The sequence below is a fragment of the Acipenser ruthenus genome, chromosome 33 (assembly GCF_902713425.1).
Source record: "Acipenser ruthenus chromosome 33, fAciRut3.2 maternal haplotype, whole genome shotgun sequence".
NCBI lineage: Eukaryota > Metazoa > Chordata > Actinopteri > Acipenseriformes > Acipenseridae > Acipenser > Acipenser ruthenus.
This window is the reverse complement of record NC_081221.1, coordinates 2,076,229-2,103,321: the sequence shown is the minus strand read 5'-3', so window position 1 is coordinate 2,103,321 and position 27,093 is coordinate 2,076,229. Positions and strand designations below refer to the sequence as shown.

General features: G+C 39.0%; 1 protein-coding gene across 7 annotated transcripts in view; it reads left to right on the top strand.

Annotated features, from left to right (window-relative positions):
* znf385c (zinc finger protein 385C) overlaps positions 1-27,093 on the top strand; it is a 125,336-nt gene that overhangs the window by 85,308 nt on the left and 12,935 nt on the right. For 3 of the 7 annotated variants that reach the window (XM_034055290.3, XM_034055289.3, XM_034055291.3), the window contains 2 exons: positions 16,258-16,400; positions 22,421-22,531. In XM_034055290.3, coding sequence (XP_033911181.3) covers positions 16,258-16,400; positions 22,421-22,531 — 254 coding nt within the window. Of the gene's footprint in view, positions 1-813; positions 955-2,485; positions 3,136-4,026; positions 7,066-16,257; positions 16,401-22,420; positions 22,532-27,093 lie in introns of those variants that run through there. The other 4 variants (XM_034055286.3, XM_034055285.3, XM_034055288.3 and 1 more) reach the window with 4 other exon arrangements.

The window sequence follows — 27,093 nt, the reverse complement described above, 5'->3', positions numbered from 1 at the left end:
GAAGTAAGCAATATTAAGTGTATCCATCTATAATGAAGCTTCTTGTGTTTTTTTTTTTTCAAACGTACTTGTGTGTATATCATGTTGTTTTAGGTTGCATAAAGCAGGACTACAGTAAGTATAGCAGACCAGCGCTGTCCTTGTGCCCTTTGTCCCTTACAATGCCGTTTTGCAGTTTTCAGTATGGAAGCAGCTTAATTTTCATTGTCACATCGCTGATGGCTAGAGAAGAGATCAGCTTAATGAGACAGACAGAGGCTTCTGATAGTGCTTGGGAATTGAAATGGAAAAACGTAGTGGTGAAACGGAAAGGGGCTTAATTTAAATAGTTTTTTTTTTATGTATTTATTTATTCAGCCTTACTGCAATATAAATAGAAGCATAAATAACGCAGTATTTGAAGTCACTGCTGCTTAGTTTCGCGCAATACTACGGCAGTAATAATAAGAAATATGTACTTTAAAAGGGATTGTAATTGCAATATGTGGAATATGGGTCCATCTGCAGTCGCTACCATTGAAATCTTTGGTAATAGTATAACCAATGGAAAAGCAAGGGGAAAATGCCAAATTAACGTGCAAATTCACTGTGGTAAACCTTTATAGGGGATGTCTTGAGATAAAACGACCCAGAAAAAAAAATATTATTTTTTCATTTTGCTGAATTCGAGTTTTTTATTCCGCCACATAACGCTGTAAACTTTGCGTGACCTGGCTAGCTCCCAATCAGCCTGTCTGGGGGGGAAACATACCAGTGTTCCCCGCTAGTGGCCGCCACTTCTCGGCACAGCCTCTAATTCAAAACTGCTTGCTCCTTGCATGGACAGGAAATGAAAACTAAAGATGGCCGCTTCCAGCATAACACAGTAACGGTGTTGTACATACAAAGCTTTGTTTCCAAAAGTTTGTCTATTTTCTGCTTAATAATGTGTATTCAGATAGGCACAGCAAAGAGGTACTGCGGTTAAAACGCCTTAATAACTATGTATTCTGTAAGAACTACGTGCAGTACATTTTAAAGCAGATTACATATTGTTTTGCTTGTGGCATGCATGCGCATACGATAATGGGGGTGATATAACATTAAAAAAGTGCTACTTTGTTAAATTAGATTTCTACTGTAAAGCCCCCTGAAAGACATCGTAATGTTAAAGCTATATTGCGGCTTGTTTTAATGCAGAGAGAGATTAAATATGCTGGCAGGTGATAAAAAAAAACTGCACTATTCATTTTACAGCAGCGACAACTTTTTCTTAAAATAAGTTTCGTTTTTAAAAATAGAAACGTGCTGTATAGTATATAGCGCCTAGGCTAGAGATTCCTGTCCCTTCTGTCTGTTTGAGAGGTGGAAGATTGTAGATTACTAGACCGGGCTCAGGGATGGATGATACATTTAAATCAGTTGTCAGTGCTGACGTAATTGACAGTTTATTTGAAAACCTGTATGAGATTTAAGATAATTTCAGACTAACAGATTATTTTTTACATTATTTTATTTTTCCAAAAGTTCGTGGACACCCAAATTATCTATCTATCTAATATATATATATATATATAGAGAGAGAGAGAGATGTATGTATATATATATATATATATATATATATATATATATATATATATATATATACACAATAGAAAATGTATCACTTACTAGTAACTAGTAAATACATCTAATGCCTACAGTATATCCTTTGCACAGAATACAACCTTCTCCCAACTATTTATGAGAAAAAAACTAAACTATTAGGTGACTTAAGTATTTATATATTTATCGAAACATAACCAGAATTAATATATTAAGAATATGATTCTGCTTTGATATCCATCCATGTTTTTAAGCACACGTAAAATTTTGCTTGGCAGCCTGAGTGATGTTTAATGTAACCTTGAAAGTGACTTAAAGAATATGTATTTTAAGACCATATTTGGGGATGTACTGAATGTTCAATCATTCAGAAAACATCTGCTTTAAGAATACTCACATGTACAGTACAGTAAGGGTAGTGACAAGGGTACACACAGTTATGCCTGTGGTTAATGACATAGAACACACCCAAAATAGAGAGGTGTTTTTTTTCTGTTTATTATTTATTTTATCTGCTGAAATTCAGAATTAGTCAGTGTTGAATTTGTCAGATCGCCAGCAGTGATTCAGATACGTAGCTAATGAGTTTAAAACTTTCCACTTAACTGAAAAAATATGTTTAGTAAACAAGTTATTTCCTTTGCAAACCGTATCGCGTCTCTCTGTCTGATTGCTGTTTTAAAGAAACAACTGCCGTTTTTATAATGGATGCGTTTTCTGTTTAGTAGTCTTAACTTTGATTTAAAAGGTGGCAAAGACCGCCATCCATACATTTTAGTTTCATCCCAGTCTCCCCGCCCCCTCCAGCTTAGTTAGTGTTCATGGAAGGAACATTACTGTAGTTTTATCCCCTAATTTTATTCCCTAATTTCTTTACCCTTGTTTCTTTCCCTTTTCCCAGTCTAATCATGAAGTGGTAACAGACTTCAGGGCAGTGATGAATGCGGTAACTGTTTCTGGGAAGACATTTTCAGTTCAGTGCCGGTAACTAGCGTTTGGTCCCGCCACTGTCACCCCACAAGGACAGTTATGCCGCGCCCCGGGAAAAAGCCGGCTGGGGAGGCTTCAAACTCCAACAAGAAGTGCAAGCGCTACTTCAACGAGCAGTGGAAGAAGGAGTTTCCCTGGCTGGAGTTCGACTACGAGCTGAAGCTCATGTTCTGCTTCGTGTGCCGACAGGCGCTGGTGAAGAACAAGCACGGCAAAGCAGACAACGCCTTCACCGTCGGCACGGATAATTTTCAGCGCCATGCCCTCCTCCGTCACGTGACCTCCGGGGCCCACCGGCACGCCTTGGCAGCCTGCAGGGAGCAGCCGGTTTGGGATCCGCCCACGCCAACGGAAGAAGACCTCAAACTGCCAACCAGAAGAGAGGTCAGCCCGGCCAAAATCGGCATCTTGACCACCGTTTACTGGATGGCCAAGGAAGACATTCCAGACGTTAAACTAGGGTCGTTACTGGAACTGCAAAAATTCAACCTCTGCCAGTCGTTGTTGACTGGGGAACACCACCATGATTATTATACAGCAAGCAATGTAAAGGAAATGCAGGTGTGTGGTTAGTTTAATACCTGTTTTATTTAACAGAAACGTGCACATTGTTGATGCAGTGTTTTTAATGGACCTGCGTGCAATGCCTAGTCGCATATATTAGGCAGGTAACCTGAACCAATACTTGTAAGAATGGCTGGCTCTGACCTGAGCTGATCATTACTTCCTGTAGTTACAAGGTTGATAATCATATAGAATCACACTAAGATTTTTTTTAAGGCACTTTTAGCTTGAATATAGTTCATCCTGTTTTCCCGTAGTAGTATGAGTTTTGATTTAATGAGTATACTTAGCACCCACTTTTAGGAAGAGCTATCCAAACATTATTAACTTTCCTTCTTGAAGTTGTCCACTGCTGTGTGCTAGCCTGGTAAAGATAACAATGTTTCAGTTCCATTTGCTCACCAAAGGGCAGCTGAATTAATTTTCAAGAGCCTGTAATAAATGCTTGTCACATGTGAAAGCCCCTTCTCTCTGCTGCCACCGACTGTTTACTCCCAGCACTGCATCACCATTTGTATCTTTTTTTTTTTTTTTTCAACAAAACAGTGGCTGCCAGAAACCTTTGCCACCCGGCTATTTTTGATACTTTTTCTAAAACAATTATCCACTAGTTCTTTATTATTTTAGAAGACGCCAGGCCCCCTATTTTTTGTGGTCAAGATACAGGGTTGGGAATGGACAGTTAGTAGAGGAAATGTGACATTTCACAGATGTAAACACTGTTTGTAAACACAATTCTTTAGATACCTGTTTCATTTGCTTTTTAGTGCTGACATATCAGAAACACCTCCTTACAGTCGTTGTGTGCTTTTGATATTGTGTAAACACTGATGCTTTCATTTCCAAATTAATTTACTGTATTTTTTTTGTTTTGTTTAATTAATATAGGAGGCAATTGTGAAAGTTCTTCATGATGAAGATAGACGTAAAATGGCCGATTCCCCGTTTATCGGGTTTATTGTGAATGGAACCATTGACGATTTGGAAAACAAAAACCTTGTAGTGTTTGCCACCACAATGCCCCCATATGACAGACAAACATCTGTAATATATTTGGGCAGCTTTGTGATGCCTGATGGAGCTGCTGTGACTGTGGCAGATCAAATAATTGAGCTCATGAACAGCTTTAGCGTTCCTCTGTCCAAAGTAGTTTGGCTTGCAACGGATGGTTCTTTTCTGATGGCTGACCAGATCAGTGATGTTGATGCCAAACTGAAGCCTGCGTGCCCACTTTTAAAACAGGTCCACTGTCTGTCTCATAAAGGCTTGCTGGGTCTGGCTGATTGTCTCATCGGCATTGACTATCTTAGGAAATACGAAGGCATCGTCGATGCTGTTTATAGACTTTACTCCAGTTTTGAGGATGAGAATAACAGCTTACAGGAATTACAGGCGGTCCTAAAGTCATGTGAGATAGACCTATCTGGGCCTCAGCGCATTCAATGGACCTCTATTTTGCCGGCAGTGGAAGCCGTCAACTTCTTATGGCCAACGTTGGTGTTGCTTCTGGAAGGGGAAGCAAGGGAGTCTCCCGTAGCCTTGGGGCTTTGCGAGGAACTAAAGAAATTCTACTTTGTGGCGTTCACAAAGACGCTGCTGGATGTTCTTCCCGTTCTCCAGAAACTGAACCGGTTCTTCCAGACAGAGGATCTGGATCTTTCCGTGTTCAGGCCGGCCGTCACGGCAGCCCTGGCCTCCCTGAAGACGCAGAAGACCTCGAACGGTCAACACTTTCAGGAATTCCTCCGGGACTTGAACGAGCACCCCAGGGAGGACATTGAAACAGAGAGCCGCTTCTACTACAAAGGGGTGGAGATGACCCACTGTTCCAAAGTGCATTGGCTAAACTTTGGCCACTTTAAGGAAACCTTCGTGCTACACGTGTACAAGAATCTACAGGATAGGTTTCCCGTCGGTATGACGGACATCGTGCAGGCCTTCACAGCTTTGTTCAGCCCCAAGAGCTACGCTGCACAGGCATTGGACGACATTGGGAATTATGGGAATGCTGAGCTGAACTTGCTGTTGAGCCACTATGGGGAGGTGGTAAGCCGCGAGAGGGCGAGAAACGACTTCTCCCTTTTCAAGCGTATCATCGTCAGCCTGAGCCACCTCTCGTTCAGCGACCTTTGCACCCAGTTGGTTTCCATTGACTCGGAGATGCAGAAGCTCTTCCCTGACTTCGCCACCCTCGCTTCAATCGCTCTGGCATTGCCTCTGCATTCCATGCCATTTGACAAGATTGTCAGGGTCAAGGAGCTGCTAAAACAGAGCAGAGGACGGTCTCTGAAAGACGAGGGCTTGTCCAGTGTAGTCAAAATTGCGGTGGACGGGCCAACCATTAACGAGTTTGATTTTGTAGCCGCCATCGAACATTTTGAAACCATAAAAGACAAACAAAATACCATGTGATGACTATTTGTTTATGTGGGTTTTTTGTAACCACAAGCTGGAAGATTTGGAAGCAAGGTTCTTTACTTAAGAACCGTACTCGTATGTTGTTCTGTATCTTACCCATCCAAATGATTGTGCTAATAATATGTAGGCTCCTTTTGGAGTATTTTAAAAAATGCAATATGTGGTAATATTTACCGCACAGCTATTCAATAATCGAGCCTGACATACATAATCACATTTTATTGCCAGCCTTTGCAACCACAAAAGTCCTGTTGCAAGATACTTACTTTAAAGACAAATGATGACAAAAAGAACTATTGAAAGTTTGTAACAACCCAGACAGGTACTGGCTGTGCGATGCTTTCAGCAGTTCCTGCTCAGCTTATTTAAAATAATAATAATAATAATAATAATAATAATAATAATAATAATTACGGAACGTATACGTTATGCTATCTGTTAATTGTAAGCTTTGATTTGATGCATATTTTATACTAATCTTGTTTGCCATGCCTACAACTATATTCTTAACTCTGCTGTAGCTTTACTTCTTAGTTCATGGCACACAGCATGTAAATTGTATCAGCAAAGCACTTGACGAATCCAGAGAGACAAAGGAAACAGCCAATGCATGAAAAACTATGGCAGTCTGCTTCAGCATTGCCAGCTTTCCCAGTCACAGCTACCCCCTCCTTTGCATTTTACTTCCAAATAAGAACTGCTGTTTTTAACTTGCTAGTTTTTTTGAGACATTTAAGTTTCTTACTTGTGGTAAAGATTGCGAGTAACAAAAGTTCTTAAACAAATGTAAATGCTTTTAATACATAATCTAATAATTACTGCATTGAACTTTAAACGGATGGCAGTCGTCACTTAATAAAAAGTGGCATGATGCTGGGGAAACTTAGGTATCAAAAATTGCAGTTAAAATTACAATGTTATTTTGTTCAATTACAGCAGAACAGTTATGCTGCAGTAATTGCAATTAGAATTCCAATGATACTAAAAAGTTACATAAACATTCAATGCATGACTTCGGACACTGTCTAACTAGAAAGATAAAATCTGAACTTTTAAATATGCCTTTTTTCCTTGTGTTCACAGCACATCATATAGTTTACATGTAAAGCCTACAATTCAAGTAGGCATACTTGTCAGTATCTAGTTATCTAGTCAGCTAATATGTATGAAAGCACTATCTTTTACAACATTAAAATATCATTCTTTTATATGGTACTGTATTTATTTGTTTTTTACTTGTGCCTGACAAACTCTTCATTTTTTTTTCACCAAAAAGAAGTACACTATAATGATTTACTTACCACTACTGTCTAAAATTGTTTTGCATGTGCTAGGCTGAACAACAAAAAGTGCAAAGACTGCCTTCGTAGAGGGGACTGACTATTTTTATTTTTTTACTGACATTTTGTACTAAAAATAGGTTAATAAGGTATTTTTTATGACTGCCTTGAATTGCATTTCATTTGTTTCTGAGCTTTGTCTCCTAATGTATGTATGTATGTGTATATATATATATATATATATGTATGTGTGTATATATATATATGTATATGTATATATATATATATATATATATGTATGTATGTGTGTGTGTATATATATATATATATATATATATATATATATATACATATATATACAGTGCCTTGCAAAAGTATTCAGACCCCTGACCAATTCTCACATATTACTGAATTACAAATGGTATTACATTGAATTACATTGAAATTTCGTTCTGTTTGATATTTTATTTTAAAACACTGAAACTCAAAATCAATAATTGTAAGGTGACATTGGTTTTATGTTGGTAAATATTTTTAAGAAAAATAAAAAACTGAAATATCTTGCTTGTATATGTATTCAACCCCCACACATTAATATTTGGTAGAGCCACCTTTCGCTGCAATAACAGCTTTAAGTCTTTTGAGGTAAGTATGTACCAGCTTTGCACACAGTGTCGGAGTGATTTTGGCCCATTCTTCTTGGCAGATTTGCTCCAGGTTGTTCAAGTTGGTTAGACGACGCTTGTGGACTGCAATTTTCAATTAGTGCCACAGATTCTCAATGGGATTGAGATCAGGGCTTTGTCTTGGCCACTGTAGAACATTCACCTTTTTGTTCTTGAGCCACTCCAATGTTGCTTTGGCCTTGTGCTTGGGATCATTGTCCTGCTGAAAGGTGAATTTCCTCCCAAGCTTCAGTTTTTTAGCGGACTGAAGCAGGTTCTCTTGCAGTATTTCTCTGTATTTTGCTCCATCCATTCTTCCTTCAGTTTTAACAAGATGCCCAGTCCCTGCTGATGAGAAGCATCCCCACAGCATGATGCTGCCACCACCATACTTCACTGTAGGGATGGTGTGTCTTGAGGCATGGGCAGTGTTAGGTTTGCGCCACACATAGCGCTTTGAGTTTTGGCTAAAAAGCTCTATCTTGGTCTCATCTGACCACAAAACCTTTTCCCACATCACAGCTGGGTCACTCTCATGCTTTCTGGCAAACTCCAGACATGCTTTCAGATGGTACTTTTTGAGTAACGGCTTCTTTCTTGCCACCCTCCCATACAGGCCAGTGTTATGCAGAGCTCTTGATATGGTTGACTGGTGCACCATTACTCCACTCCCAGCCACTGAACTCTGTAGCTCCTTCAAAGTGATTGTTGGCCTCTGTGGCTTCTCTCACAAGTCTCCTCCTTGTTTGAGCGCTGAGTTTTGAGGGACGGCCTTTTCTTGGCAGTGCCTGGGTGGTGTGATGCAGCTTCCACTTCCTGATTATTGATCCAACTGTGCTCACTGGGATATCCAAACACTTCGATATTATTTTGTACCCTTTCCCTAATCTATGCATTTGTATTACTTTATCTCTAACTTCTGTAGAATGCTCTTTGGTCTCCATTTTCCTTCAGATTCACAGCCTGACCAATGATCCTTCAACAGTGGGGTTTTTATCCAGAAAATGTGACAGCAACTTTAATGGTTCACAGGTGGAGGCCAATGGTAAGGTAATTGTGTCCTCGTTAGGGCAATTTCTTTCATCGGTGTAAACTGGGAGCTTCCACAGCACAGGGGTTGAATACTTATGCAAGCGAGATATTTCAGTTTTTTATTTTTCTTAAAAATATTTCCCAACATAAAACCAATGTCACCTTACAATAATTGATTTTGAGTTTCAGTGTTTTAAAATAAAATATCAAACAGAACGAAATTTCAATGTACCATTTGTAATTCAGTAATATGAGAGAATTGGTCAGGGGTCTGAATACTTTTGCAAGGCACTGTATATATATATATATATATATATATATATATATATATATATATATATATATATATATATATAGATATATATATATAGATATAGATATATATATATATATATATATATGATCAATATTAATGTTTTTAGAGTATACCATGTATATCTATTATGTCAATAAATGTTTTGTTATTACCTTACTATGTTCACAATTTTAAGTGTATTTTCTGTGCAAGAGTAATTTCGGAGCAAATTATTATTATTATTATTATTATTATTATTAAGGCGACTTACAGAGACTAGGGTGTGTGAACTATGCATCAGCTGCAGAGTCACTTACAACTATGTCTCACCTGAAAGACGGAGCACAAGGAGGTTAAGTGACTTGCTCAGGGTCACACACAGTGAGTCAGTGGCTGAGGTGGGATTTGAACCGGGGACCTCCTGGTTACAAGCCCTTTTCTTTAACCACTGGACCTCAATAAAAGAAGGTAGAAAAAGGTTAACATCCGAAGTCATGTACATTGAGCGGAGTCTGTAGTTTTAGTGCAACTGCACCTGTCTCATTTGTAATGTATGGTAATAGGGTAAGGCTGTGAAGCACCAGAGACCAATTAAAAGATAGACTTTTGTGGAGTAGTGTGATACTGCGCAGTATCATTTGTATAGTTAAGACTCTCCACTAAACAGCAAGGCGAAAAGAAGATAATTCTAAATGGATTGACCACCACTAGCAGTGTTTAAAAGCAATTAGATTAGGGATATCCTACACTAATGTGCTTATTTATTCACTCCTTTTCTGATGTGTGTTAAACTGCTTAAACTAAATCATTTGCTGCAATGTAGTTACGGTTCTCCCTCAATTTCGTTATATACAGTATGAAATAGCAAGGCCAGGTGAAGGGCCCTTATGTAGTAAAGTGTGTGTATCTATATATATATCATATATATATATATATATATATATATATATATATATATATATATATATATATATATATATATACAATTACCCAAGTTAGCCAACTAACAATGTTAATTTGGGCTACCGAATATAAAACTAAAGTTTCCAGCGAACAATAATTAAAATTTTTAAAAAGGGTCAAATTCCCAGCAGACTTTGCAGACTTTTTCCAATTCTGCCTATTGAAAGAGTTGCCCTTGTCAGCAGTATGAATGCATAGTCATCAGAAGAGAAAAGTTTCATACAGTAGTGTGGTTGGATAATCCGTGCTGGTCCACATACAAGATGCACAACACAGGGATTATTATTATTATTATTATTATTATTATTATTATTATTATTATTATTATTTGCTGATCTTTTTAATAAGGATCAGTGAAAGTATTTAAAAAATGAAATACAAAGAAATGATGTCAAGTAACCTTAAAAATCACCTTTTAAAATAAAAGTTATTTTCGGTCTGTTTTTTTAAGACTAGAAGCCCAGTAGCGGGTTGGATAAACTTCTCAGAGTAACGTCTGGGTCCACTCTTGGACAGTGTGTGAAACAGGGAGATGAAGAGGACGGTTTCCATTAAAAAAGATAATGGGAATAGAGCAGAAAGGGAGGAAGAAAATAATTAAATCTTCCACAGGCTCCTAAGTGCCTCAAAGATTAACGAGCCCCATTCCAGACCCCAGTGAGAGCGATCGGAATCAAGCACCAGAAGTCATTACTACTGACAGCAGATTAACACAATTTGGCATCAGGGGTAAAAACACTACTGATACTGGCTGTATTTCTTTCACAAACATGTCAGGCAAAGTTCTCTATCATCTTCTTCTAAAGTGGCGATGTGCTATTAATTATACATCCGCTGTACTGTGGCTTTAAAATAAATTTGCAGAAAGGGAGACAAGCCCCCGATAAGACTAATTCACATCAGCATGTTTTTCGATAATATCTTTATTAATTAGGTTGAATTATTTAATTTTTTTAATGTATTTTCTGTTTATTTTTTTTTTATTTTTTTACTACTACTACTACAGCACATTGTAACCGTTGGATAGTGTGATCTTCGGTTTGCATTGTAAGATATTTTTCTTAACGTAGGAACTGGTATAATGATAAAAAAAATAAAATAAAAATAGTATAACAAAAGTACAGTCTACCAAAAGTGCAAGTATTCCGGGAGTTTAATTTGGATTAGCCTACAGTAGCAATAGCTGACTTGCTTTTAATATATATATATATATATATATATATATATATATATATATATATATATATATAATATTTTAACAAATTCAACTGTTTTATCCCTTTAATTAGTAGCTGTTAACACGACTTCTCATCAAACAGCATTGTGTTATCTGTGCAATCCTTATCTTTCTGAAGGAGCTTTGTCTTTATTCGCTTTGTAATTAGACCTTAATGATTCTCTGCTCAGAAGGTATTCACGCCTATGCTTGCTTAAGTTTGCTGTTCTGTTACTACACTGTTCGCTATTTTGAGTAGGTTTATCACAGATTCCCTGCGCCAGGGTTACTGTAATAATAATAATAAACCTCTCAGAACTACATTTCCCATCATCCTCCTGCTCACTGGTAAATCCGTCTCAGTTACATATGTGAGCAGGAGGATGATGGGAAATGTAGTTCTGAGAGGTCCATGCGGGTACATGGGAAGCCATCTTGAGGCAGGGAATGCAATTTAAAAGGTTAAAGTGGTCAAAATGTAAAAAAAATTAAAACAATACACACACCTTAAGTAAACAGCTGTAGGAACAGATGGCAACATGTAACACAATAAAATTAAAAGGTCCTTATGTACCCTTTAAGTAGTACAGTAAGTGTCCACTGGGTGGAGCTATGCACTATGTAAAAGCACATTGAAAACCGTTAAAGGTGAAGTGGTTTTAGCCATACTAAGAATACATTTTAAAGGAAGGGATATCAGGTATCAGAAACATCACAGGTTTTGGAGGTAGGTCAGAGTGCCTCTTAGACAAAATATATACTGTAATCTAGACAGCTATACATCAGCCTTTGGGTCTGGTAGTTAAATGTCAATTGAAAGCAATGGCAGTGATTTTCATTTTGCAGACTGCCAGCATGTATGACCAGCATGTATATGTTTTGCTCGAAATAGCCTGTAGCTTTTTGCAGATTGCTTTGTTGTCTTGTTCCATCTCTGGCTTCTACAGAATGTCCACGATTTAAAGATGTATGTCTTTCCACAGTTACCATGGGGAAAATGACGTAGCTCCAGTATATGGTCGACATATGTATTTGTTTAAAGATGGCAAACGCAAGCTACAGAATTAGAATGGCAAGTATTGTGAGTCACAATAACAGACACAAACGATCTTCTCTTGATGTCACTTTTGTCTGGTACAAAAGTAAATGAGGAGGTCCTAATCTGTGAGAGATACGGAAAAAGCGGTAGCAATATCGAAACTATATGTTCTTTTGCCCTAATGTATTCTACAGTCTCTGCTCCTTTATTTTTGCATGTTTTTTTTCCTTCTACATTAGTATTCCCATGTTATTTAATATTTATTTGGGAAATGTATCTAGTTTTCCAGCAGGGCGGGCTAATCTGATGAGCACACTGCCGTCTGATGCAGAATTTAATTGGCGCTCCCAGTCTGCAATGGCTTGAGGACAGATCCTGTATGAGAAGAAAATCGCGCAATGTGATGGAAAGAGGTCTCTTCTGGCTAGGGGGGTTTGCCAAGCCACATAACATGGATCGTATTGTTCAGCAAAGTACTGGATTTAGAACAAAAAAATACGATGGAAATTAAAATGGCATGCGTGCCTAGAGGGATGCAAACTCCCTGATTCTCTCGGAAAAGACGGTTGTGTGTTCTATACATGTGCACTGCTTAGTATCCACTTAGTTGCTTTTTTAGTGTTTAAAGATGCCTGGGAAAGAAACCTGCGAGGGTCCAGACCAGGTGTCAAGACCTGCAGAATATCCTTCACTTCCTGCAAATACAGTATACATAGCATGAATTGTAAATCGAAGATTTGCTGCTCAATCTCAAGCCTTAGAAGAACAAAGTACTGAGACCCTGGAAGAGGCTTCAATGCAAAACCTCTTGGCATAAAAGATCCATACAGATTACCAGGGAGTCTTATATAGTCCTGCAAAAATATCACCAACTTACTCAAAACCTGATTAAATTGTAAGACACAGCTGCAGTAGTTTTCTGCTTATTAAACATAATGCACACTGCATTTTGACTATTTTCTTCTATCTATAAGAATGCCCTTGTAGTCTTTTCTAACCCATTATAATTTGGGATAAAAGGGCCTTCTTGTGGAGCTCAATGGGCCATATAGGGTTCAGGAGCCCTGTGTTGGACAGCTGTGTTCAGTTTGGAAGTGAGATCTCAGTATGAGTGGTATACAAGCCCACACACACTCTCAAAGCAAGCTCACCACTTAAGACAGAGTTCATGTTTCACATTGGAGGTTTAATCAGGGTTGCAGTCGCTGTAGCCTTTAAGGCAAAACAGCAGGCAAGTGCTGGAGTCAATAAGCATTATCCTGCCACGCACTTGTGCTTCCTTCTCTGTTTGATTAATTCAACGCTGCACTGCCTCGCAATGGGAAGCAGAGCACAGGAGGATATTAATAGACGGAAAATGGAATAAGAGACCATGCGGGAGAAACAAAATCACAATTTCTCATCCCATCTGGATGTTGGTGATGTACCGCTAGTTAGGGATAAGTATCGTGGGGGGAGAAAACAACAACATGGGGAAGAGAATTCACCTTTGGGCAAAACATTTCAATCTGGTCTCTTGACAGATGGTCTTTATGCACTGTGGGTGCATTTCTATTGTATGCACAGAATATTGTATTGCATGTGTAAAAATAAACAGCTGATGTGGTGAAATACTTGAGGGGATGCTGAATACCTGAACTACTGTGTTCCAAACCTCGCCCTATCCAGTGTGCTACCAGTTGAAAAAAATAAACTGGTAACACATTGAATAGAAATATTAGGAAGTGGGCAATAGAAATATGGCAGTGGCTTTTTTTTTTTACATGGGTTTTAAATAGAGAATAATACATTTTAAAGGTTGTGTATTTCAACGCTGTAAACCCATGGAGAGAATCGGATTGAGATTTTTAATGCATTCAAAAAGGAATCATTCTATGTTATGCTGGTGTTTTTTTAGTGGGGAACTTTTGAAATGGGTTTTATTACACTTTTTCTGAGAGAGCAATTGGAAGGCTTTCTACTCCTGTACCGGCTAATTACATTTTTTTTTTTTTTTTTTTTTAAACAACACTTGTCTCTGTGAGCGTTATTTGTTCCAGAGGCAAACGCTAAAATAGTTGGATGGGTATGTCAATATAACACCCCCAGGTTGAGATCAGAACCAGCTTCCAGTAACACTTATAGATTTGCCCAGAGTGGCTCTATTAGCGGTTTCTGACACACTGCTAAATCCTACAATCAAGCAGATCAAGACAAGCTGAATAAATACACTGAAAAAAAACACACTAAACAGCACAGGGCTTACTTAATGATCCTTGTAAATGAATGAATGTTAACCTGGAGTTAAATAATGATTTTTTTTGATGGTGGTTTAAGTGGTGTGTGGGCCTATTAAGATGTCTGGAACATGCCCCTTGGATGAAGCTTAACTTAGTCAGGATGCCCTTATAAGCAGGAGTTAATTTGTAAACAAAAAGTTGCCGGATCTTGTGATTAATGACGAGGGATAGCATTTTAGTTTCTAGCCCTAATGTACTGACCTTGATTTAAGAGTAGCATCACTATATGGAGGCTGTGTGGTTCAGTGGTTAAAGAAAAGGGCTTGTAACCAGGAGGTCCCCAGTTCAAATCCCACCTCAGCCGCTGACTCATTGTGTGACCCTGAGCAAGTCACTTAACCTCCTTGTGCTCCGTCTTTCAGGTGAGACGTAATTGTAAGTGACTCTGCAGCTGATGCATAGTTCACACACCCTAGTCTCTGTAAGTCACCTTGGATAAAGGCGTCTGTTAAATAAACAAATAATAATAATATGCTTCACCTGCTTGGGTATCAAGGTTTCATGCCTTATTGTTGGTAGCTGCATGCCGCCCTGTGCTTAGCCGTGATTTAACAATACCAGCAGTGGGTCGACTAATAGGAGCGACGACACTGTTGTTGTTAAGAGCTTTTTTGGGCGTTTTGCAGTTCAGGTGCAAATAAAATTTCTTACTCGTAGACGTATTTTGTTACGGTACACTTTTGTTATTGAATTCATGGAACAGGAATTTGTTTTTTTATTGTACATGTTATGTATATTGAGTTATTTTTTTGCAACAACTTAAAAAATAAAATACAGTTCATCATTTCTAATCCTCGCCTTTCAACAAAGGTACCAGATCTGGGTTCTGGTGTAATCCAGCACAAACTAACCTCTGGTTAGGATAATATCTAAAGGTATGTCCTGTGAGATTTACTGGTAGGGATTGATCTCATAAAACTAATGCTGCATAATGTACATTGTCTAGCCATTATAACATTAAGCATCACTAGCAGGTGAAAAGCGCAAGACGAATCTTAAAAGGCCAAACCTAATACCATTCTACCTTTCCCATCTCAACAGTCCTTTTTTCAGTGACAGGAAGACAGCTTTTTGAATTGGGCCCTTTTTGTGATGTTGACAATCTTACTGCTTTTGTAGCATGGGTATTTGTGGAAGCACTTTAGAGAGCAAACCTGTATTCAAAAATGCAAAGACCGTAGCAGAGGCTCAGATTACAGAGCGGCAGACATGTGGACGCTATACGCTCTGAAGTAACCTCCCTAGTACGTTCCGGTAAACACAAAAAAAAAGGCACCCAACATCAGCTGCATTGACACAAAGGGAATCAATTTACCCTGGCAGTTACAAAACAGAGTATTGGATTTTACTGAAGAAGATGTGATTTGAATGCTCCTGTGAGCTCTATAGAGAGGCAAAGGGTAAGCCTTGATGCTGCAGAACACCTGCTTCAGGTACCCTGACCGAATGATCTTTAAGGGGACTAGGGGAATAACTTTCCATTGGTACTGTAGCGGCTAAAAGGGCAATGTGATGAATCTGCGGTTGGTAAGATGGTACCATATTTGTACACCCTGATTGTATTGCAATGCTATGGACTTACACAGGTAATTGATTGCAATACCATGGCAATGCGTTATCAGTATCAGAGCCAAGTATTTGTTCCAAATGCATTGCTCATGCTGTGCTGCTAATAGGGTAATACACTGGGATTACAATGGTATCCCAATGATTTCATATGGGCAGTGTTGCCAGACTATTATACATAATAAAACAATGCATTTGCAGACTACTATACATAGAAACCAATCTACGAAAGGAATGACTATCGATGCTTGCTGCTACATTGTTCCACTTTGTTCAGATGCCTGTTAACACATGTTTTACTGTCCCCATTACTGTGAATGTATTTTAATAGTCGCCCCCCCCCCCCCTCCCTCTGGTTGTTTTCAGGTTCCCCAGTTCAGAGCAGCCCCCTGCTGGCCACTCTTCCAGTCCCGGGACGGTCTCTGCAGCCCCAGCTGGACCTGAAACACTTCCTTCCCTTTCGGCTCAATGGCTCGTCTCCTCTCAGCCTCTTCCCCAATTTCAGCAGTGTGAGTATCTGCTTCCCTGCTGTCAAGACGTTTAAAACCATGACACATTATAAACTTTTAACATGATTTACCACGGTGGACCACTGCACAGCCGTTCATAGCATTGCACTGAGTGACAAGAATGGTGCCTGATTTACCAAAAGCCTGGGCACACTCTCAATAGGAACACATGAATTGTTATATCTAGATTCTCCCTTGGAAGGCATTGAAGATTGTTGATCGGTGCATTATGTATCGAAGGCAGTAAAGATGATCAATCAGTGCATTATATATTTTCAACATTTACAAGGTGACCTGAATTAATTAATGCTTTGTTTTTTTGCTTTTGACAGCCTGTGACCACTGCAGCCTAGTGAGTCACAAAAGTGCTTCTTCACCCCTCTGCTGTACAGATGTCCGCCCTAATGATCTGTAAAATATTCTACTGGAATCTCAAGTGTTTTCTGCTCACGTAAACATTGTTGGAATAAATTACCATTTTTACTGGCTTTTGGGTCTACAAGAACAAAACGCACAGTAGCCATAGTTTTTTGTTTTGTTTGGAAAACAGAAAATGTTTTTCGGGACCTCCGTGTTTGCTGTTATAATTTGTTTCACAGCTGTGTCGTGCCCGCTACTGAAACAGGGGAGGTATTTGGCGTTGGTTTTTTAAAATGTGCCATCTGCCGTCCAAAGCTAAAAAATACCCACCGTGCCAACGGTAGTGGAAAACAAAAGTGATTGACCCAGTCCATCTCATTTTAAAATAAATCTTCCTGGAACTTTACTCTAGTGTATAATTTTAAACAGCCCCGCTTCCGATAAGTACGGATGAGCTCATTTGCTACCATGGCCATCTACAATGTGTTGACCTTGACATTGAAATCTGACATATATTTCGAATAATTCACACAGATTAAGATGACTTCATCTGCGCAGGGTACAGTCCTTCCTCGTGAAGGTTTTTCAAAGGTATTCCAGTGGTGTTGTTCACACTTGAAGGTGGAAATAAAAAGAAATAAACTTTACTTAATCTGGCCTTTCTGTGCAACTGCATAAAATGATAAACCAGCCAGGCTTTCCTTCAATGTTGCCTTTGACTTTTTAAAAGCATCAATCTCCCTGTTGTTTTGAGCCAATTTAAAGGCAATCGCTGCTTTCTAATGGAAGAGGTGTAGCTTGCCCTGACTGGGAGCGCATTCATTGAGTAATCGCTGCGGATAGACAGTGCCACTGCCGTCGCATTATCTAAATAAGAATTCAAGAGTATCAGCTTAATCAGATAATTAAGCTGTTTTCTGCAGGCCAGCCTCGTACTATCTTTAATAGTCTCTACAAAACTATTAATAGCATGTGTGTGTGAGTGAGTGTTGAGCTACTATCTGTATGTTCAAGGTTTTTTTTTTTTTTTAATTAAATTACAATCTTTGAATTTCAAACGGGAGGGAATAACAGATACTCATTAGCCGAGACCGATGGGGTTTTAATGTCGACGAGATACATCGGGAACAGAGTTGGTAATAAAAAAGAAAAAGCTAGGGATCCCCGAGTGGCTCACCTGGTAAAGGCACGGGCGCGTGGTGTGGAGGGTGAGACAGGGGAGAGGTGGTTTGCTTCCCAGCTGTGTGAAGTGGCCAGTCTTCGCTGGGGATTCCAGAGAGAGCGCCGCATTGGCTCTGGCACTGCTGAGGGCTAGGGAGGCAAAACCGGCAGGGACTGTTTCTCCTCATCGCGCTACAGCGGACCGTACCGGCCAGGCACCCAGTGAGCTCGAGCGGACACCCGATTTCAAGTTGCTGGGTGTCAAAGAGGAAGCTGAACTGTATTTCATATCTATTTGAAATCCACTGCCATTGCTGCAAATACTATGGTCTGGTTGTTCAGTTTTAATATAATTACAGGGATGGAAATAAGACTCCTATTGCACAGCAGTTTCACCCATTCCAGGTTTTAATACAAGCTTGATTAGCCACAGTGTATAGGTAACAAGCTCAGGTACATCTTATCAAACTCAGAGTAAAACCAGGAATGCATCAAACTGCTATGCAATGGGAGTCTTATTTCCTTCCCTGTAATTATAATCTGGGTCGTTGTTTTAAAGCAGTTTCTCTCAATACCTTTTCCCCTGTTTAATTAATCAGCACAGGCAATGTGATTCCTTATATTAATCGGCATCATCATGCTGCTAAGTGCATTCAGATGGATCTCAGGCTCGTTAAATGAACCCTCCAGTCCTACTGCCGCAGGTGCCTCTAATTAGGATGCCTAGCGGTGCTTTTCTCGCTGTCCAGAGAGGCCCGTATTTTCACGGAGGCATCTGTCCACTCGAGGAGAACGCAAGCCCTTGAGGGCTCCCCATTCCAAATTTGCTTTCATTTAATATGCTGGATAGGTGAATCAAGTCTCGCAGCAGAAACAGGTGCACCATTAATCACCCAGTATTTCCATTCTGCTCACCTCTGGAATGGATTTCGCAAGGCCTGATAATGACTGTGTTGTCCTGACGTGTGCCTGGAAGATGAATGCACCTGTCTTGGTAACTTAATACCTTCCCATAGAAACACAATCATCTCCCAAACCCCGAGCTTTACTGACAGAAGGGCCTGTGATAAGAGAATTTACCTCTGCCTCTGGCGAGCGCGAACAAGGGGTGCATTTATAGAATTATAAGGGATGGCTTCCACTGGACAAAGGTGTTTTCTTACTGTATAAAACAAAACATTAGCTAGGGTCGTTGTGCTGGCATGCTTTAACCCATTAAGTACCAAATACATTTTACTTTAAAAAAAAAAATCAGAACACAAGCTGTATTTCTGTCATTTGATACATTCGAAATAAATATGCTACTTTTCTAAAAGTTTTTAGTCTTTCACAAGTGTAAAATTACATATTTACAACATCTATTCCTAGCGTCCTATTTTGAGCACAGTCAAGTTAGACGTGCCCCGAACCAGAACACTGACATGTCACGCTGTCTATGAAGCTCAACACATAGAAAATGGAGTCGCTTTATCATCACTGTGGGTAGGAAAACACCAAGAAAAAGCATCAATTTTAGGCTTCAGTTTATTATTTTATATTGAGGCAGCATCTGAAGGGCTGTATTTGCAGAATTAACAATTACATTTAGACATTTGCAGTTAAAAAATTTCATAACAATAGGGTGAAAATTTAAATAACAGGTAGGTGCCAGTTAAAAATGCTCCAATAAATTACAAAGTAGCCTGTCTGCAAATGAGGACAATGGGTTGAGGGAATTTGGAACTCCAGACTGTACTGTAAATGTATGTAAATCAGTGCAATTCGAGCTGGGTTTTTAGGATGGTAAAACTTGTCCAATACATTACTGAATGGCAGTTTCTGCATACTGTTATAACACTCATCTAAGCTGCATTTAATTTTATTCGCTTATTAGCTCCAGCCTTACCCTGATCATTATAACAGTATTCTTATAAAAGTCTACCATAATAAAAGCATAGAAAAGTGTATTAAAAGTAAGTATATTAATAAACATGGCAAACCAGAGTAAACTATGGGAAATTCGTGGGAAAACTGCTGCGGTAAAAGGGTTTTAAGGAACAGTAGACAAAATAGCAGTTAAATGTGGAAAAAAACAATAGGAAAAGCAACTGCAATTTTTCCACGGTAAACTTTTATTAGGGATATCGGAAATTACTAATACATTAATAGAGAAATGTATTATATGATTAATGTAAAACTAACTGCAGCAGTGTGGAGTAGTGGTTAGGGCTCTGTACTCTTGACTGAAGGGTTGTGGGTTCAATCCCCATTGGGTTACACTGCTGCTGTACCCTTGAGCAAGGTACTTTACCTAGATTGCTCCAGAAAAAACCCAACTGTATAAATGGGTAATTGTATGTAAAAATAATGTGATATCTTGTAACAATTTTAAGTCGCCCTGGATAAGGGCATCTGCTAAGAACTAAAAAAATTTTTAAAAAATAGGTTTACCTTATGGATGAATCATAGGCTTATCAAATATTATTTAATAAAGAAGCTCAGTTCGTTGCAAATGCCTTAAAAACTTGATGTGCTGTACGCAGTCTGGGTCCGCCTAATTTAACACCCAGTGTGTTAGACGCATTGCATCATTTGGTTAAGCAATCAAAGACTCAAAAAAGAAAAGAGAAACATTATTTTCAAAGATTGCTATCTTGAGAAAGCGTGACATCAGTGTGGTGAACAAAAGCGAAGCGTACATTTTTCATTTACTTTTCCCATTCTTCTTTTTCTACTGAGCCTGAAGGAAAAACAGAAAGCTGAATTTGCCTTGAAATATGTGAATTGGATGAAACCTTGTTTAGGTGCCCTTACAAAAATAACCTATAGGTTTCTATAGACCTATCGCCCAAATGTCCCAATACTCTATAGGCACCTATAGGTTCAATACAATAGCCTGTAGGTCTTCTATAGAATTCTATAGAAATTCTATAGAATTATTCTATAGGTAACCTATAGGTTATTTTCATAAGGGTAGCTTTAGAAAGTGGCCTTTTAACTGATGACACACTATAACCCCAATCAGGCCACCACTCTCCTGTATGCAGTCAGGACCTGGTTGAGGACAGCCAGACATAAAATAAAAAACAAAGTAATAAGAACATAAGAAAGTTTACAAACGAGAGGAGGCCATTCAGCCCATCTTGCTTGTTTGGTCGTTAGTAGCTGATTGATCCCAGAATCTCATCAAGCAGCTTCTTGAAGGATCCCAGGGTGTCAGCTTCAACAACATTACTGGGGAGTTGGTTCCTGACTCCCACAATTCTCTGTGTAAAAAAGTGCCTCCTATTTTCTGTTCTGAATGCCCCTTTATCTAATCTCCATTTGTGACCCCTGGTCCTTGTTTCTTTTTTCAGGTCGAAAAAGTCCCTTGGGTTGACATTGTCTATACCTTTTAGAATTTTAAATGCTTGAATCAGATCATCGCGTAGTCTTCTTTGTTCAAGACTGAATAGTTTAGCCTATCTGCATATGACATGCCTTTTAAACCCGGGATAATTCTGGTCGCTCTACTTTGCACTCTTTCTAGAGCAGCAATATCCTTATTGTAGCGAGGTGACCAGAACTGAACACAGTTTTCTAGATGAGGTCTTACTAATGCATTGTAAAGTTTTAACATCACTTCCCTTGATTTAAATTCAACACTTTTCACTATATATATCCAAGCATTTTTTTGGCTTTTTTTATAGCTTCCCCACATTGTCTAAATGAAGACATTTCTGAGTCAACATAAACTCCCAGGTCTTTTTCATAGATTCCTTCTTCAATTTCAGTACCTCCCATATGGTATTTATAACGTGCATTTTTATTGCCTGCGTGCAGTACCTTACACCTGGGGGCACTGTGTGCTAAATTAAAAATAGTAGTTCATGAAAGCGGGATTGCAGATGTGTCCACTGGTGAAAGTGGACGTTATTGCAAAAACAAACCCCCATTAGACAACCTGAAATCAACCTGCAAATCAGTCAGTTAAACAAATTAGGACTTGGTTTGTGCAAAGCTCTGCAGTGCTAAATTCAATAATTGAGGCCATGGTTGGATCTGTTTGCAAAGAGCAGAGTAAGTTTAGATTGATTTTTACCACACAGCTGAGTAAGAAGTAAATAAGAGAGAAAGTTATACCTGGGTAGAGGCTGGTTTAGCAGTGTAGGCTACTTTCTTTCATTGAGTATTTTGCATATGGATGAGTATGTATTGGACTTTGAGCATTTTCATAATTGCAATTGGTTTGATTAGTTGATGATTAAAGGTATGGGGAAGGGAACTATTTATAAGCAATAAAGAATACTTATTGATTACAATTTAACAATAAATAGGAACTACACATGTATGATTTAAAAAATGATATGCAATGTACAATAATTCAGCCACAGCTTAGATCCTTGTTCCTATAAACAGTGCCGAGCCTTGCTACTTGCTAGAGCTGCATCCAGCACACAAGAGGAGAGAGGGAGGCAGATAAAAGAGTGAAGTTTCTGAGGTGGAACATTAAACTCATTGCCTTGTGCTTCCTCTCACAGATGGATCCTGTGCAGAAGGCAGTGATCAATCACACATTCGGCGTCCCGCAGCCTCTCAAGAAGAAACAGATCATCTCATGCAACATCTGCCATCTGAGATTCAACTCCACGGTGAGCCCTGCTAACTTTGAGCGTGGGTGTGGGGGGGTGGGCTGGGACTTGGGTTCAACTGATACTCAGATCTGTTTCATTCCGTTGGATTCAGTTAAAAAAAAATACAGCGCAGCATTTCCCTGTGGCGCAGTTCAAGGTTCAAACCTTTCCAGTGGTGCTTGTTCACATTGTTCTTGGCGTGTTTAGAGTTAGTCTTCCTGTGCGTTATTAGAGAGTCATACAGTCAGGGGAGTGCAGGTTTGCGTCCCGGCTGTGCGGAGTCACCGGGATTCAGGAGGGAGTGTCTCATTGGCTCTGGCGTTCCCGCGGGTCAGGGAGGCAAAACCAGCAGGGACTGTTTCTCCTCATCGTGCTACAGTGGCCCTACCGGCCAGGCACCTAGGTATAAAAAAAAAAAATAATAATAATAATAATACTAATAATAATAATTATAATAATTCACGGTTATTGGTATTTGGAGATGAAGTAGGTTCTGCAAATAACCGTTAAATAATTGAGCCTCCAGCTGTTGGTTTAAACACAGTCCTGGTTCTGAAACATTGCCGGCGTGCTTTCCCTAATAACAAATGCAAACTTTGCATGCTTGCCTGGTACATTGACATCTCTGTCTCTCTCTCTCTCTCTCTCTCTCTGCACCCCTTCATATTTTCTATTACGGTAGCCATCCGTAAAGTAGGCTGGAATTGCTTTTTTCTCACACATTCAATTCATTTTAGCCTTATTTGTACTGTGGGTTATTTTATTGCCTATTTGCATTTATATGGCAGGGAGTGAGATTCGGTGAATTCTAATGAGACATTGCTTTGATCGCAACTTGGAGGTCACTTTATCAGAGCTAAGCAGAGGAACTGGTGAGAGGGGGGACATTTCAGAGAACTGACACCTGTCTGATGCTATAAATTAAAAACGAGAGCTTAATAAATTGTAGTTTGGGTCATTAATGCCTAATGGAGTTTCGTGATGTGGTTCGTCTTGTAAGAAATGTTTTCTCCCAGTAATTACATGCAAAGGTTTACTAATCCTGTAATGTAGAAATTCAGTCTAGAGGCATGTAGACTGAATGGGGGAACTGGTAGTCAGTATGGAGGTTGTGCAAAAGCAAACTGAAAATTACTGACTTAAATTATTTTCAAAATAGCATGCATACTAAACAGACACAAAACCCTACCTAATCTGATTCTTACAATATGAGCACAGTTGCATGGTATATACAGTACATCATTTTGCGAAATTGAAATTGATTATTGTACCCTATCCACACTCCATAAATAAACCACAATTATATTTTAACATGTGTTAATTGTTCTTTGTTTAGTAAGTGCGAATGGGCTATTGGTGGTTGTGGTGGCTGGTGAAAAAAACAATTGGATTGATAGGTTCACTGGATTGCCAAAAGGGTACTAATTTGTGGATCCTTTAAAAAAAAAAATCTCTGATTAATGTCCCCAGAATTTGGTGCCCTTGAGCTGCAAAGATTAGGTCTAGCAGGGGCCACTGCAATTACAGTTTGACGTGTTTGGAAAAATGTTCAAGGTCAACCCGATCACCTTAAATGGGAAGTGATTTTAGTTCTGCACTAAACACGTTTCGTTGGATTTAAACCCCTCGGGTGAATGGGAGTGCACAAGCAATTGAGCAGTTGTTCAAATGGTTCTTAAAAATACATTTGAGACTGACACAACGATCACGAGGAGGAAAACTGACCATTTGGATGACCGGATCCAAATGGTCAGTACATTTTTAAACACTGTTTCGTGTACATCATTGCAAAAATAAGAATGTTAGTTTTATTTGTGGGACACATTATGTCCCTTGTTCCTTAAAGGGGTAACCCACTGTGCCACCAAACATTATAGATGTGGAAAACAGGCTGTGCTTCTCATGTCTTCCATCAAATGAGTTCGGCGATGCTTTGATGGTGTCAGACTGTATTCAGTGCCATTGTCCCTCATCTCTGGAGACTAAATCTGAATTGTAAAATGTATGTAAGGATGTTAGATGACAAAACGCTTTCCCGGTGCCAACTCCCGAAAGAGATTAATCTTTGATTCACCACTTCCTTTGGCAGATATTTTAAATGTTTCAAAACAGCAGCTGCCCTCGCTTAGTTGTGCAAAGCAGTTTGTATCAAGCAGCGAGTGCAGATCCCGAGCAAAAATGTATGATTACTTTTTAGATGCTATTAGCATTGATCCCCCAGGGGATACCTTTCAGACTGAATTAATTAGGTAAATACAAAAGGCTTTATATCATTATTTTTTCCCCCCATTCCTGCTGAGTGCAAGGCTAATTTAAATAAACACTGAAGCCTGTAGTAGAAAATCTGATTGATTTTATTGCCTAATGTTGTTGGTTAATCTACTGTTCTGCTGGTTGATCTCTCAGGTTTGTGTTTTTAATTTCCTTTTATCGGTACCAAAATAACAGTGGTAATTCAATGTACTGTCTAGTTAATTATCTGGAAAGCATTTTGCTTGTAGCCATAAAAAAAGAAGACATTGAATGTTGCTTTTTCTGAGAAGTTTTTTTTTACGTTATGTAATAGGACCTTATATTAACATTTGGACTGAATCGGATTAATATGGTAATGACATTTTTAATGCTAGTGTTGCATTCAATATACAGTATACCTCTACATTAAAGTGTTCTCTGTCACACTTTTTATTTTAGGGGACATCGTCTCAGTTTATTAAGTTTTAACAACTAGTTTATTAACATATTCCGCTTGGGCCAGTTGCGCCCCCTCTGGTTAGGAAGGGAAAATCGTCTGGTGTTGGTTCTCCTCACCGTTTAGATCAAAAAAGTAGCGATTGTCTAAACAGGGGGAACGGAGGACTGATCTTCAGTCCTCCTGGGGTACAGCAAGTGACATTCAAATTGGGAATTTGAAATGATTTAGGTGAAAGAAAGAAAAAAACAGCAATTCATAAATAATGAAGGGTCTCCCAGTGGCTTACCTGGTAAAGGCACGACTGTGTGGCATGCAGGTTGAGTCATACAGTCAGGGGAGTACAAGTTTGCACTAGATAGATAGATAGATAGATTTTTCCTATGCTTCAGATCCCTAGAAAATGAAAATGGTCAAAAGGGTGAATGGATCTTCAGAACAACTGGGGGCAGTTTCCGAAACGTAACAACACGTTTCAGTTTAGCATTGCCTTCATCAAGGTACAAAGCAGACAAAAGGACTGGCAAACTTGCATCTGTTCCCATAACAAGCACACTGGCAATCAATTAGTTAATAAAGATAAACCATTAATTAGAGAGTGATAGTCATTATATTGTATTAGAAAGAGTGACAAGATCAAGGATTATTACACCCATACACACAAATAATGACTAAAATCTTCATTTATAAATCTTGGTTTTAAACATGCAATATTTTCAAATCCAGTTTATACCTTTGCTCTATAAGACATGTCCAGCAAGAGTGAAACCCAAACCTCTGGCATTGCTCTTGAGTCTCTTCACTGTATTTCCGTCTATAAATATATTATTATTTTCTTAGCAGACGCCCTTATCCAGGACGACTTACAATTGTTACAAGATATCACATTAATTTTACATGCAATTAGCTATTTATACAGTTGGGTTTTTACTGGAGCAATCTAGGTAAAGTACCTTGCTTAAGGGTACAACAGCAGTGTTGCCACTGGGGATTGAACCCACAACAATCCAGTCAAGAGTCCAGAGCCCTAACCACTACTCCACACTGCTGCCTATATATATAAAAGTTCAAATGTAATAATTTAAACAGCTATGTAGATCTGCCATGTATTAAAACTATAGCTTGTTATACACGCACACTTAGCCCAAAAGTGGCGGGGGCGAGGTACAGGGGGCGAGCTTTTAACAGGTTTAGAATTTTTGAGCACTTAGTTGTAATTATGATGAGCCTGAATAAAAGCTGAAATTACCCATTGAACACTGATGGAAAAAAAGCTCTTTTAAAATGGTTTTTAGTTGCTAATGAGCAAACCTTTAACTTTGTTTAATGTGTTTTTTTTTTAATTTTGACGGTTTAGCTATAATTGGGGGTGAACAGAGGATTGAGGAAAATTGGTCTCTGGAATGGAGTAGCGCTTTCAAACGACAGTGTTCTTTGGCAGAAGGTTAGGGCTGCTTATTATTGATTGAGAACAAAACAAAGCCAGGTACCAAATGCTTCGTCATTGCCCATTCCAGTGTCGCATTTAAAAGAGAGGTTTGGCGATAACAAGGGGCAGCCTTGTTGCACAGCGCAAACACAGAATAATACTGTAAGGTATCTCTCCTTGTGCTCGGGTCCCTTATCAGGCTTCTGCAGACTTCCAAGAGCACACACAGCTTTATTGTTCTTCCTCAACAAGAGCAGTGCTTTTGAATGTAAATCACATGTAGCCAACCAGCGTTCTGACAATGGGAGACGCACGCAATCCCGATTTCCCCCGAAGAATGTACATCAGCGTTTCATTCATTGTGCATTTATTTGTGAGACTGCGTCTGTTGCATTATCTTATCTGCTGGTGCAACACAACTGTTTTTTTTCATTAATAATGCAACAAGAAGACAACGTCATA